The sequence below is a fragment of the Mytilus galloprovincialis genome, chromosome 14, assembly GCF_965363235.1.
Source record: "Mytilus galloprovincialis chromosome 14, xbMytGall1.hap1.1, whole genome shotgun sequence".
NCBI lineage: Eukaryota > Metazoa > Mollusca > Bivalvia > Mytilida > Mytilidae > Mytilus > Mytilus galloprovincialis.
Window position 1 is genome coordinate 36,646,984 of NC_134851.1, and position 14,312 is coordinate 36,661,295.

Below are 14,312 nucleotides of genomic sequence, written 5' to 3' on the forward strand. Positions count from 1 at the left end.
TATTCTATTCTGTTTTAAGTATGACAAAAAAACTGCAAAATAAAACAGTAAAAAAATTGATTCGTTGAAAGATTTTAACCAGAAAGCTTGAAAAAATGAAAATAAAGTCCTACAAAAAAAAAATCACCAAAAAGCACCTATTACGTTCATTTTATTGTTGGCAATGCAAATATGTGTATTTCTATTGTCAAAGACATTTGAACCTTATATTATAATTTTTATGCAATGTACTTTATCAACTATGTATGTATATGACTTCCTGTAAAGACATATGCCCTCCAGACATAGAATTTATAATGACCTTGTTCGTTCACCTCTAATGTTTACATTGACAGAAATAACAATTCATCATGACATTTTAGAAAACTATGTAAAACAGGACTTCACTGGAAAAAAGAGGCTGAAAACAGAGTCCTCGGAGAGTGGGGGATAACATTTTAGAAAACTATGTAAAACAGGACTGAACAGGAAAAAAGAGCCTGGAGTCAGAGCTCTCGGAATGTGGTGGTCCTGAGGTTTGTCCACAACAAATTTTTGAAGGACCAATACAATTTTGGTATTGTACTGAGAACCAGCAGGGATTTTTTTTTTTAAATCTGTGAAGATGCCGAAGGAAAAATCAAAACTCATAAGTTGAAAATAGACTGAGGAAATCATTGAAAAAAACAAAAAACTAGATGTGTCAAAGCCAAATGGCCCCGTCTCAAAAAGTTGAAAAATCTGCAATTTCAATAACACATGTGGACACAAACATGGTAGTCTCACATATCAAAAATCAGGCATAGAGAAAAAAAGTCTGTACAACTGTGATTTTCAAAGTTGTAAACCTAAATTTTGGCATAAACTTAGCGGAGTGGAACGAAACTTAAACTTGATCTGTAACTGATAATGGTTAACTCACATACCAAAAATCAGCCCAATATTCGAAGGCATTTAGAAAAAACTTTGTATAATGGTTTGTTGCAGAATGACGGAATGACAGAATAACAGAATTTTGGAATTTCAGAATTACAGAATTTTGGAATTACAGACAAGGGTAAAACTATATGGCACAGATAACTTCATTGCGGGGCCAAAAAAAGCACTTTAAAGGAAACTAAACACTGAGCAACATTGACCCAATAAAAAAAAACTGAAAATGGAGATCTATGGAGAGTAGGTCAAGGTGACCTATTTTTTGATAGAGCATTTATGCATCCCATGATTGGTCCCCTTTACTTTGTTGATGATCGACTTGTGGTTACTAATAATTAACATCAATAATATCTGCAACTGCTTCAAAAAGTATAGCTGTTTAGCATAATCACATGAAGATTGATAAAAAATCTCAGTAAGCTTTGATTTGTATTTCATTAAAAAAACGTGAAGAAATTTCAAGGAACAGAGACTTATAGATGGACAGACAGTAGTAAAAGTTTATATTCCATTCTTTAAAGTGGGGTACAATAAATCCCAGTATAAAAACCAAACTAGGCATTACATTTCAAGGTCTGTCTAGGTATAAGACCTTAGGGCTGATACAGAAAATTTTATGCCCACCCCTGAACAATGAAAATGAGGTCAAGGTCAGACAACACCTGCCAGTTGGACATGTAAACAGTCCTTCCATACACCAAATATACTAGACCTATTGCTTATAGCATCTTAGATATGGACTTGACAACCAACACTTAACCTTGTTCACCGATCCATGAAATGAGGTTGAGGTCACGTGAAAACTGTCTGAAGGCCATAAGGACCTTGCAAGGTATGCACATACCAAATATAGTTCTCCTATTACTCATAAGAGAGAAATTAACATTACAAAAAATCTTTTTTTCAAGTAGTCACCATGAAAATGAGGTCAAGGACAATAGACTTGTGACAGATGCAAAATTGTGTTAGAAGAAAGTATACATCTTTATTGTCAGAACATTTCTGACTATCTCTTCATTGAGTTTTAGACAATGACCTTCTGTTTCAAGATTGGTGTTATATACTTGTTTCACTTATTTTAAATGTTCGCATAGTTTTATTTATAAAATTGAGAATGGAAATGGGGAATGTGTCAAAGAGACAACAACCCAACCATAGAAAAAACAACAGCAGAAGGTTACCAACAGGTCTTCAATGTAGCGAGAAATTCCCGCACCCGGAGGTGTCCCTCAGCTGGCCCCTAAACAAATATATACTAGTTCAGTGATAATGAACACCATACTAATTTCCAATTTGTACACAAGAAACTAAAATTAAAATAATACAAGTCTAACAAAGGCCAGAGGCTTCTGACTTGGGACAGGCGCAAAAATGCGGCGGGGTTAAACATGTTTATGAGATCTCAACCCTCCCCCTATACCTCTAGCCAATACAGAAAAGTAAACGCATAACAATACGCACATTTAAAATTCAGTTCAAGAGAAGTCCGAGTCTGATGTCAGAAGATGTGTGTATTTTAGTCATGTTCAACTCACATTTCATTGTTTAGAAGGAAAAAAATCATCAAGGAAACAAATCCAACAAAATTTTCTACTTTCTGTTTCCAATCTTGAGGTAAAATTACATAAATTGTACACAATATCAATAAATCAAAAAGAGATGCTTCCCTACACACGATATTAACAAGAATGTGTCCACAGTACACGGATGCTCCATCTGCACTATCATTTTCTATGTTCAATGGACCATAAAAATTGGGGAAAATCTCTAATTTGGCATTAAAATTAAAAAGATGATATCATAAGGAACATGTGCACTAAGTTTCAAGTTGATTGGACTTCAACTTCATCAAAATCTACCTGGACCAAAAACTTTTACCTGAAGCAGGACAGATGGACTGAAGAACTGACGGACGAGCAAATGGACGAACATACCAGAAAACATAATGCCCATAAATAAAGCATAAAAATTTACATAGAACCAGTCATAGAAATTGGGGTTAACATTTACTTATGTTTTAGCTCTAACTGAAATTACTATTGAAACTAATATTGTTTTAATTCTTGTCTTCTTTATCACTGAGTTCTTAGAACACTGAACACAACGCTACCAAAAAACACATGAACAGTGAAGTCAGAATGTTGTTTGTTTAACTAGAATAGTCAAAGGGAGATAATTCAGGAAAATTATGCTTTTTAACTTTTTGTCTACTTTATCACTGAGAACTTTGCCACTGAACATAAAGCTACCAAAAAACAAATGAACATTGCAGTCAGAGTGTGCTCTCTTTAACTAGACTAGTTAAAGGGAGAGAATTCAGGAAAATTATACTTTTTTTACTTTCTGTCTACTTTATCACTGAACATAAAGTTACCAAAAAACAAATGAACAGTGCAGTCAAAGTGTGCTCTGTTTTACTAGATTAGTCAAAGGGAGATAATTCAGGAAAATTATACTTTTTTTAACTTTTTGTCTACTTTTATGACCAAGTTCTTTGCCACTTAACATAAGGCTAACTTCAATTAAATGAACAGTGAAGTCAAAGTGTGGTCCGTTTTACTCGATTAGTCAAAGGGAGATAATCCAGAATTTATTTCAGTCATATTTACCTCCTTTTGCAATTCTGTGAACTTAGGGGTTTTTTTTGCATTAAGTTTATTTATATTGTTTGTATTATCATACATAGTCTGAGGTCTTAAATGAAATAAGAAGTTTCAAGTTTCTACCTAAATCTACCTACCTACAAATAAATGAACCGTAAAATCAAAGCATGGTTCGTTTACACATGAGTCAAAGGGAGATAATTCCAGATTATTTTTTTATTTAAGTCATATTCACCTTTGTAGATAATTTGCTGCATGTACATTTTGCTTATATATTCTTTATGCATTATGTTTAATTATATTGTTTGTTTGTTCTTTCATGTCTCATTTGACGCCTTCAGTGATATGAGAAGTTTCAAGTTTCTTGACTTACCTTGTTGATTCCTCAAATGACTGTGCTGTAAATATAAAAGAAAGAATTTGAAATTACAGGAATTTTAAATAAACGTACAAATAATATATATTTTAATTTTTTACTTAATCTTTTAAATCCAGAATCACTTAATTAACTTGGCATGTATGGAACTATTGGAAATTAAAAAAGAACCAAAATACACTTTCTTGCATTGGTTTTTCAAATTTTGATAACATGAAATTCATTTAGCATTTCCTAATATCGTAATACTTTATCTTGCATTTGTCCATCCTAATAAATACACTCAGAAACTCAAAGTTCTGATATAGTCGAGTCCATGTTTTTCTTCCTATAATGGAAATGCAGTCAGAAATAAAGGTCCTACTATTTGAAAAGGAAACAAGAAATAATCTTAATAATATTTAGTTAGAAAGGTGTGTTTTTAACTATTGAGAAATTAATGGGAACGGAATATTCTAGTTCTACCATTCTTACAGAGATCTGCACAGAAAAAAGTTAATATAAAGAAAAACAGAAGAAGATTTGAATGACAATTTTCCTGGGTAGAAAACTTAAATTGTCTACAAAACTTTTAGAAAATATCTTCATGTGCAATTTGGACATAAATTAAATAAAGAAATCAAGGAACTTATAGAATGACATCTAGATCTACTTTTACTAACTAGGAACACAATTTAATTTAAATTTTACTGTGCCTCAAGACCAAATAGATTTTAAAATATTAAACTGAATAAAAATATACATTATGATTATCAGACATAAATTTATATTAATATTACTGGGAAATGGATATATCTTTCTATTTTTTTGCTAAATCTTTATGTCCTTCCAAAATTAGAATATTTCCCCAAGAGATAGGCATCTCTTCCATCACTAAGATTTACTTTTAGAAATAATATAAATTTTAAATTGAATTTAAAATTTGGACCTGCTTGCTCAAGATTTATTCTGTCAGGTCTTAATATTTTCATGCTTGCCCACATGCCTACCAGCCATGGCATGTACAAATTCTACAGGGCCAAAGTATATACACTAAATTTCCACACAAAAATGAAGCTGAGCCCTAGTTCTACAACAGTATATAGTGAAGATATTTATAGTCTGAAGTAAGAAGACTAAACTTTCTAGGTGTCTATTTTCTATTCAATGATATTAATAACATCCCATTTTATTCTATTCTTACATGTATTTATTTTGTTTTTCTTTTGGCAACAACCTGTAAATGAATATCTTCTGTGTGAATAAAATAGGATTGAATTTACTTGGTATCAAAATATTACACAGAATCAGGGTATAAATTTATTAGTAATTAAAGTGAAGATTTAGCATGTAATACCTTGTTTTTTTCATAAATCATAAATATGCAAACATATCTGTTCTTTTCAAATACATGTAGTAAATTTTACTACTCCATATTAGTATTATCTTAGGTTTATCTAAATAAATTTGATTTCAAATAAAATAGCAAATTCTCCTAAATCTGGATTCTAGAGAATAGTTTCAAATTAACAACCCATTATATTATATAATTTGGCATTAAAAGATCATATCATAGGGAACATGTGTGCTAAGTTTCAAGTTGATTGGACATCAACTTCATCAACAACTATCTTGACAAAAACTTTAACTTAAAATGGGACAGACAGATGAACAGATAGACAGACAAACAAATGAATGAACAAACAGACCAAAAACATAATGCCTTAAAGTGGGGCATAAATGTAAAATCAATGAGCAAAATTTCCCTGCGTACCACACCTGCAATGTAGTGACAGAAGTAACTCAGCCAGATCTCTTGACCAAAGACAAAATGAGTAAATAGCATTAGATTTTACCTTCTGATCCCAAAGGTATGGCTTCATCTAAAACTGTTTGATCTTCCTCATCTCCATTCTCGCTGAAATATATCATTTATAATTAGCTATACTGTAGGTTCATTTATTTTCGTGGGTATCAATTTTCGTGAATTGGGGAAAACTTGCATATTCCTGGATATTTGATTTCGTGGTTTTGTCAATCTGTGCACACAAAGCCATAAAAAATTTGTAATTCATTGAACATTTAAATTTGTGGGTCACTTGTACCCACGAAACCCACAAAAATTGGTATCCAAAGAATAATAATGAATCCACGGTAATTATTCAAAAGGAACCCAGAAGTGATTAAAATCATGTCAGAGCCAAAGAAGGACACACGTAACATCATAATCAAATGAAATCTCTAAACAGAATATCATGTGTTTTTCCCCTAGTTAGGAGTCCAGTGGTTGCTATTAAGATAAATATCTGCTTGAATTCTTTTAAAATAGTGTTATAAGCTTAAGCTTGTAAAATTATTTCATAGTTTTGTGATGTTTATGCATCATTCAAGAGCTAAGGCCAAATAAAAATATATGCGTGGTTCCAGTAACCCTACCGTCCCTACTTTTTCGGCTTCAAAATAGCCTACCCTAAAGATTTCATTGTCCTATTTCATAAAGCACTGTTAAATTCAGAATGTTTCTCCCATAGACTCAATGTAAAAAAACAAAACATAAAATAAAAAAAAATCCCTACCTACCTACCCTAACTTTTTTTCAGATGTAACTGGAACCATACCTACTTTTTTATTCGGTCTAAGAGCCTGTAATCCAGTGGTTGAAGATATAATTGTCTGTTGTAAAAATGTTTTTTGTATAAGGTGTAGTTAGCTTTAAGAAAATGTTTTTCTTTTAGATATTTCCAATTTCGTTGTTCTGTGGTCTTTTACAGCTTACTACACATACTATAATGTATGAGTTTTAATCATTTGTTTGAGGCTGTTCTGTGACCGTAAGTTTTTCAAATCCTTGACCTTTGGTCTTTGAAGGGTTTCCGTCTCATTGGCATTCATAAAGCCTTTCTTTGTTAACCTCATGATACTGTAGCTTCTTAATTACTCATCGAATACCAAATGTTGGTAGTTTTGTTAGAAAAGATGAACCGTATGTTCAAATGTTCAACGAAGTAAACGTTTTCGTTAGGTATTTCTGCTGACTTTGCAGAATTGGTAAAAAAACATTGAATATCCATGAAAATATGATTTTTCCCTAATCCATGTTAATAGGTACCCATTTAGTATATTATGTTGTCTTTATCAGTTGTTGTTTTTTTTCTTCTAAACCAAAAGAGATAATCTTTAAAATCCCTAATTTCTTACGCATTTCCATAATCATTTTCTTCTTCATCAACCACAACAATCTCCACTTGGTTTCCATTCTTCTGTCCATCTGTTATGTCACCATTATTTTCCTTTATTTTATCTGTCTTTTCTTGGCTATGGTTCTGCCCCAGGTTGTCATTAATTACACCTAAAATAAAGTCAATTTTTGTAAAAAAAAAAAAATTGTTCTTTTTTTCAAATATGAAATTTGATATGTCATGTAAAATGTAAGTCATCTGTAATGTGTACTTGAGTTTCTGTCACATTGAGTAAGCAATTATTGAGGTAAAAAATCCAAATTTGATACTCCATCAAACATCATTACTCAGCATATGTATAAAGGCGCCAACTTACACAACTTTTATCAACAAGTTATAAACAAGGAAATATATATATTTCTAAATTACATGTAAAGAGGTAAAAACAGGTTAAATCATTTATATCTCTCAGATTTGTTTTTCTTTAGTTATGTTAGCATGGTAAGCATTACCTCTGTTCAGGGTTAATTGTCATAGAAAATAACAGGAACCACCGTAGATAAAAATAAGAGTGGTGTTTATAAATTATAATATAATAATTTCATGTATTTCAATTGATAAAGAACAGTTTAACCACTGGGTCGATGCCACTGCTGGTGGACGTTTCGTCCTCGAGGGTATCACCAGCCCAGTAGTCAACATTTCCGTGTTGACAATATGAATATCAATCATGTGGTCATTTTTATAAATTTCCCGTTTACAAAACTTTGAATTTTTTGAAAAACTAAGGATGTTCTTATTCCAGGCATAGATTACCTTAGCCGTATTTGGCACAACTTTTTGGAATTTTGGATCCTCAACGCTCTTCAACTTTGTACTTGTTTGGCTTTATAAATATTTCGATTTGAGCGTCACTGATGAGTCTTATGTAGACGAAACGCCCGTCTGGCTTACTAAATTATAATCCTGGTACCTTGGATAACTATTACATCATTTTGTAATTCATTTAACTATACAACAATGTGTCTTTTGGGTTGTGCATGCTCGATAGTCCCCCTAAACTTGTCGTGCACTGGCCCTTGGTGAGAGATTTATCAGTTTGACAAACAATAATTTTGATCATTAGAATAGTCTGTGATAAAAAGTTCAGCTGAATTTAACAGAGTTATCTCCCTGAAGTGTTATGTACAACCTTAATCCAATGTTAATTAAAGGTTCAGTATCTTGGATCTGTATGTTTTCAATTTCTGGTTAATGCGATTATTGTATGTCTAGCAATTCAAGGTTGTCAAGAGATCTGTATATTCTATTAAGCGTTATGACTTTAATCCTCAACAAAACTAAATAGAAATGTAAAAGATGAAATGAGCTGTAAAGTCTTTATTTATCTGTTTTTCAAAGGAAAGTATTAAAATTGGGTAAAATTCTATTTGCATATATGCCTAGACAATACAGAAATCATTACCATTATATTTTGTGTAAACTTCAGGTAGTATCATAAAATTTTCTTCATTCTCATATTTACTGTTGCCATTTTGTCCTGACCAATCAGCTTCTTTCACATCTTTGTCACATGACATGTCAATGGTCTTTAAGTCAGCAGACGTTCCCGTCTGCTCTGTGTTACTTTGCTCCTGATCTTGAGGAGCACCAGAGTAACTTCCCCTGTGATTCCGACAGGAGTTACTTCCCTTTTCACTTTCATCTTCAGTAACATTTGATAGCCTCTTTTTCACCTCCTTCATAGAATTCCTACTAAATCTATCTCGACAACTGTTCACTTTAGACTTAACAAAATCTTTCCCTTTAACAATAACTGCCCTGAATTTATCTTTTGATGACTTGGCACTATTTTCTTTATTCAGCATAGATTTTACAGGTGAATTATTTGGACTGTCTTTGAAGCAGAAGTCAAATTGACTGTCCCATTCAGTTAATATTTCATTATTAGTTGTCTCAACTCTGTGTTCTGGAGTTTCATTTGTACCAGTGTTTACTTCTGTTGTCACATGACTGAGTTGGTTGCTATGGTTACTATGCTGATTATGTTTGTGCCAAGTTCCAAGGTCACCTTGATCCCACTGAATGTCATCAACTATATCTGGGACCTCTTGTTTGTTAGCTTCTGAAAAATACCAAAAAGATCGTTATGATATTTAATCAGAATAAAATAGAACTGTGAAATCTTTTTTTTGTGGATTAAAGAAATTTTGTATTTTGGTGGATACAAAAGTGTCAACAATATCGGTCTACCGGTAGCCATTTAGGAGTAGTTGCACTGACAATTAAATATGTCCTACAGATTCATAAACCCCATAGATTGCTGAAATATATAACTTGCACCAGTCACTGAACATAGGGATTCAATTGCATTCAGTGCAATCGTTGAGCTCAATAAAGTGGGTCTCATTGGGGTCTAAGCATGACGCGGGATTGCCGAATTTTTGTAAGCGGGACATGTGAAAGTCTAATTATTGTGTTGTAAAAACGGGAAATGAGGTCTTAGGCGGGACCTGGGAAATGACAAAAAAAAATGAGAATTGCTTACGTACATAGTGTAAGCGGGATACGGGAATCTGACAAAATAGTAAGCGGGATCCGGGATCGGAACACCCCCAATGAGATCCCCAATAAAGACTTACTATGGATTCATTATTATTTGTGGCAACACAGTAAACCAGGAAATTCAATGTTAAATCATAAACAAATTTTCTATAGGCTTGTATGCTGCATGCAGTCTTTGACAAAACCATAAAATGTAATATCCACAAACATGCGTACATTTTCTTTGATCCACAAGAATTGGTACCCGTGAAAATAAGTCATCCACAGTAAATATTCATTATCAGAATTCGGTCATTCACAATTTTTTTCCTTTACTTTTAAACTTTAAAATATAAAATTGAACATTTGTGATTGCCAGATTTGTAATTATGGCAATTGTTTTTACAACCTATAATAAATAACACAACCACTATATATATATATAGTCATACTAGTTGTCCTCTTTCTGCAATTGCATTGAATTTTCTATATCTATTTTTAAAGGTATCTTTTTCTATCTGTTTTAACCATTAAAAGATACCTTTGTCAAATCTTTTATAAACCTATTAAGAAATATTCTAATGAGCAAACATCAAGAAAAGCAACTATATATTAAAACATAAAAATAGTAGCTTGACAAATAAGAATTTAAGCAGTTCACTGTTTCAATATTTACAGATAATTTGGTAGTTTAATGGAGTTGCTAAACTCTAATAATTTATAATGTCTTTGATAATATTAAACAAGAAGCCATACCTGTACCATAATTGGTAGATTTTGCATCATGTTTAGGTTTTCTACTCAAATGTCTATAAACCCGTTTCATATTCACGCTTTTTCTATTCCAAGGCAAATATCATGATCCTCATAGCAATGTCACAATACAATGGCTAATTGATTGTAAGTGTTTAATTTAGATTACTTTCGGCACACTTTGCATCCTCATGCATATGGTGGCCAGTTTTTATAGATGAAAGATTTTGAACTTAGTGAGAACCAATGACCTTCAGCAAGAAGCTGGCAATCCTACCAAAACATTGCTACAAGCAATGGCACTATGCAAAAGCAGCAATTTTATATAAAACTGTACTATTTTAGCCTAATTTCAAATGTTGTTAATACAGCCATTTAGATATAAATCATAGCAGGATAATATTCTTCACTTAAAAACTATCTCTTTGAAATCTGTTAGAACTTCCTTCTGCATGAGTATTATCTTCTAATAATGTCTTATAATTCATATCTCATCATTTTCCAATTAGTATAACAATCTAAGGAACTTGTATTATCTCCATTGTTATTGATCTGAACATAGAAGAATTACTTTTCACATAAACTAATCCAAGACTTCCATTTCTGTTGAGTTTTTATCATTGTAGCTTCTATAGAAACAGCATGACTTCCAAAGCATGCATAGAAACATGTACATGTGCAGTAATTCCATATAAAATCAAATGTACCCAGAGTAAATGTTAATTTATGTTCAAAGTTTTCAGTGAAAAATAAATGTACTATTAAGTCATTAGTCAACAGTCCCTCTAAAGATTTGTCAAACAAGATCAAAGTTCACTCAAAACCTTTCTGTTTGAAAAATAGTCAAGGTTGAACTTTTAACATACTTAACAAATGCTTAATATCACAAAAAAAAATGACACATGCAGATTCACTGACAAATAATAGTCCTTCAATGGCTTTATACATCACTTAATTCTAGAAGTTGATACATTTTTACTACATAACACCCAGATATTTGAATCAGTTTATCAAATTAACAAGCCTTAAATAATGCTCCTGTCTCTCGTTATCAAAATCACTAGTCTATTTTTCTTATAGAGATCAAGTGAATATCTGATATGGACTCTTAAGAAAAAAACCACATCAAATTGGCAACTGGCACTGTCTTCAAGGATAAAAAATATTGGTCTTCTTTAATGAGAGATAATTCTTTTTAGCCACAAAGTCTTCTTTGTAAATGATCCAAGGCCAAGCAGATTAACATAACATTACATTTTTTTCAGAGATGCCACTTAAATCCTGAGAAAAAATAAAGATTCTTGTTGTTATTGACTTAAATAAACTTCCAGTGGTCCTGAGAAAGAAAAGATTTAAAATCCTTTTCCTTAAACTACATAAATCATAAATAGACACATTTTTTTCGACACCTGACTACGGTAAATCAGAGATAAAAAAAGGTTCCAATATTTCAGCTCAACCTCTGCTTATCTTGTTTATAATAGACACTTAATTGTTTCGTTTCTCATCTTCAGATGATCCAAAAGACTAGCATGGTCAATTATTTTTGTCTAAATATTTATTTCCTGAATAAAGTATACCACATTTTGAGACGTACTTATCCATATTATAATTCACATTTAAAAGATAATAATCAAAAAATCTGAGTCACATCACAGAAGAGGAATCATGAATTTGACATTGCCAGAAAAATGCAATCCCAATTTTATCCTGAATAAAGAATACCACATTTTGAGATGTACTGATATCATAATTCACATTTAATAGATAATAATCGAAAAATCTGAGTCACATCAATTAAAAGGAATCATGAATTATAGCCATAAATTCGGAAAAGATGCAATCGAAATTTTTTAAACATCCATCTTCATATATTCTTTGAACGACAAAACTCCTGCCTACATTTTTTTCACACCAACAGAGATTTTACTTTCACATCTACACTTCAATGATTCTTGATGAACAAACACTTTTCACTTTATAGGTATATAAAGACTAACTAAATCTTTTAAATATTAAAAAATATAATTTGTTAAACATCTGTATATATTCTAAAGTGCATTTACTTTTTGAATAACCAATTTAAATATGAATTTATTAAGTTTAAACCCATTGATGATATTTTCACAACATAAATCTTAAAAGTTCAATAAATTGTATGCTTCAGTGAAAGTTATCTGTGGTCGGATGAATGACATAGGATAACACTTAAGTGTTAGTTTTTGAGTGTAAACACTCATATTTTTACCCTGTACTCACAAATGAATGAACAGAGGGATTGATAGTTGATGTTTAATGCTACTTTCAGCACAATTATCATGGTTACCCAGTTTTATTTGTGGAGGAAACAAAAGTACCTTGAGTATCAAACCCTAAACCTTTTGCAAGAAAATTAACAATCCTTGTCACTACAGATTGGAGTCAGACACTTGCCAAATGTGGGGTTTGAACTCACAACCAAAGTGTTGACATGATATAGTATAGTGATAGTGACAAGAGAAGAACTACATACTGTATACAACTCTGGCCACAATTAGGCCCCTCCACCCCAAATGCTTGAAAGGTAATAGCCCACTTTCCAGTTCATCTGTCACCGGAAAAAACTTGTCAATTATACGCGCCTTTATGACGTCATTTACTAGATAGAAGGGGTCACCTGTATCCCTGCACTATTTATGTTCATCAAGCGTCTTGGTGATCATCATTGTGCAGGATAAACTAGAAATAATGGTTGTTCTGTAGGTACTTAATGACAATTCCCTAATGACAACAATGCTGATTGTCAATTTTGAGAATTCAATTTGCCGAATAATTCGTACAATATAGAATTATAGTTTTCCAACCACTCGCTCAACATTGGAATGGAAGTGACGACGCCCCTAAACGCACAAATGACGTTCATTAAAACTAGAGTTTTTGACGGAAATGCATCGAACTCGAAAGTTGTCTATTGAATGATGTTTGCATAACTTCAGTTGGCAACTTCAAAAGTAACTTGAATACTAGGAAGGTAATTGCAAACAGAGTCAATCTCAAGGGCAAGCAAAACGACAATAACAATCAAAACCAAGGAGTAAACAAAGACTCAAAAAACCAAAGGACATTTACATCAACAGTTATAAATAATAGAAAAGAGACAACACAAACTCCACTAAAAACCGTGAGTGAAATCAGGTGCTTATATATAATCAGCTCATGAAGGCGACCGTAAAATTTCTTGAGTGATGACCTTAATTTGACTGATTCATAGCCCTGTCTTAGCAACTTTTGAGAAAGCAGTATTCCTCGTTCAACAAAATCAACATACGTTGAGCTAGCTCTAGAGTAACAGATCAATTGAGACACATATACTCCATATGCTGGTGCTGCTGGGATGTTGCTACACAGAAATGGAAAGTTGACTACCGGTATAGGAAAATTAAAATCATCACATTTGTCATAAATTTTGGTATTCAACCTACCATCAGTAGTCATTTTGGTAAAAGGTCTAAATATGAAGAAATTTGACTGCTACTTGAGGAAAGGAATAATTACTTTCAAAAAGAAATTTTGCCTATGTTCTTACCATACAGCTGCATGCATGCATAGCACTTTTTCTATGCATAATTAGAGTGCAATGTTCTTTTTATGTTACAGAATTCTTTAACAACTTCTTGATGGACCATATACACATATCTGTCTCTAGTCTGAGTGGTATTATTTAAGCTTTCGGTAAGAAAAGTAATTAGTTACTACCAACTTCATGAAACCCTTTTTTCTAAGGTCAAAAGCAGAACATCAGGGTTAATTGCTACATACTTAATCAACTGAGATCCAATCACCAATACCGCTGTGTTCATATATTAGGTGACACTCATATATATATAAAACGTACAAGTGATCAATTACAGAGACTTGTATGAAACTTACATTTCCTTGACTAAAAAAGTCACATTTGGGTGTAACATGTATAACAAACAATAA

At 32.1% G+C, this 14,312-nt stretch overlaps 1 protein-coding gene across 1 annotated transcript in view; it reads right to left on the reverse strand.

Annotated features, from left to right (window-relative positions):
- LOC143058418 (uncharacterized) overlaps nucleotides 1–14,312 on the reverse strand; it is a 100,182-nt gene that overhangs the window by 59,838 nt on the left and 26,032 nt on the right. Inside the window, exons 3-6 of the mRNA XM_076231910.1 lie at nucleotides 8,518–9,177; nucleotides 7,072–7,222; nucleotides 5,730–5,791; nucleotides 3,892–3,916 (exon numbers count right to left, since the gene is read on the reverse strand). Coding sequence (XP_076088025.1) covers nucleotides 3,892–3,916; nucleotides 5,730–5,791; nucleotides 7,072–7,222; nucleotides 8,518–8,920 — 641 coding nt within the window. The 5' untranslated portion in view covers nucleotides 8,921–9,177. The remainder of the gene's footprint in view (nucleotides 1–3,891; nucleotides 3,917–5,729; nucleotides 5,792–7,071; nucleotides 7,223–8,517; nucleotides 9,178–14,312) is intronic.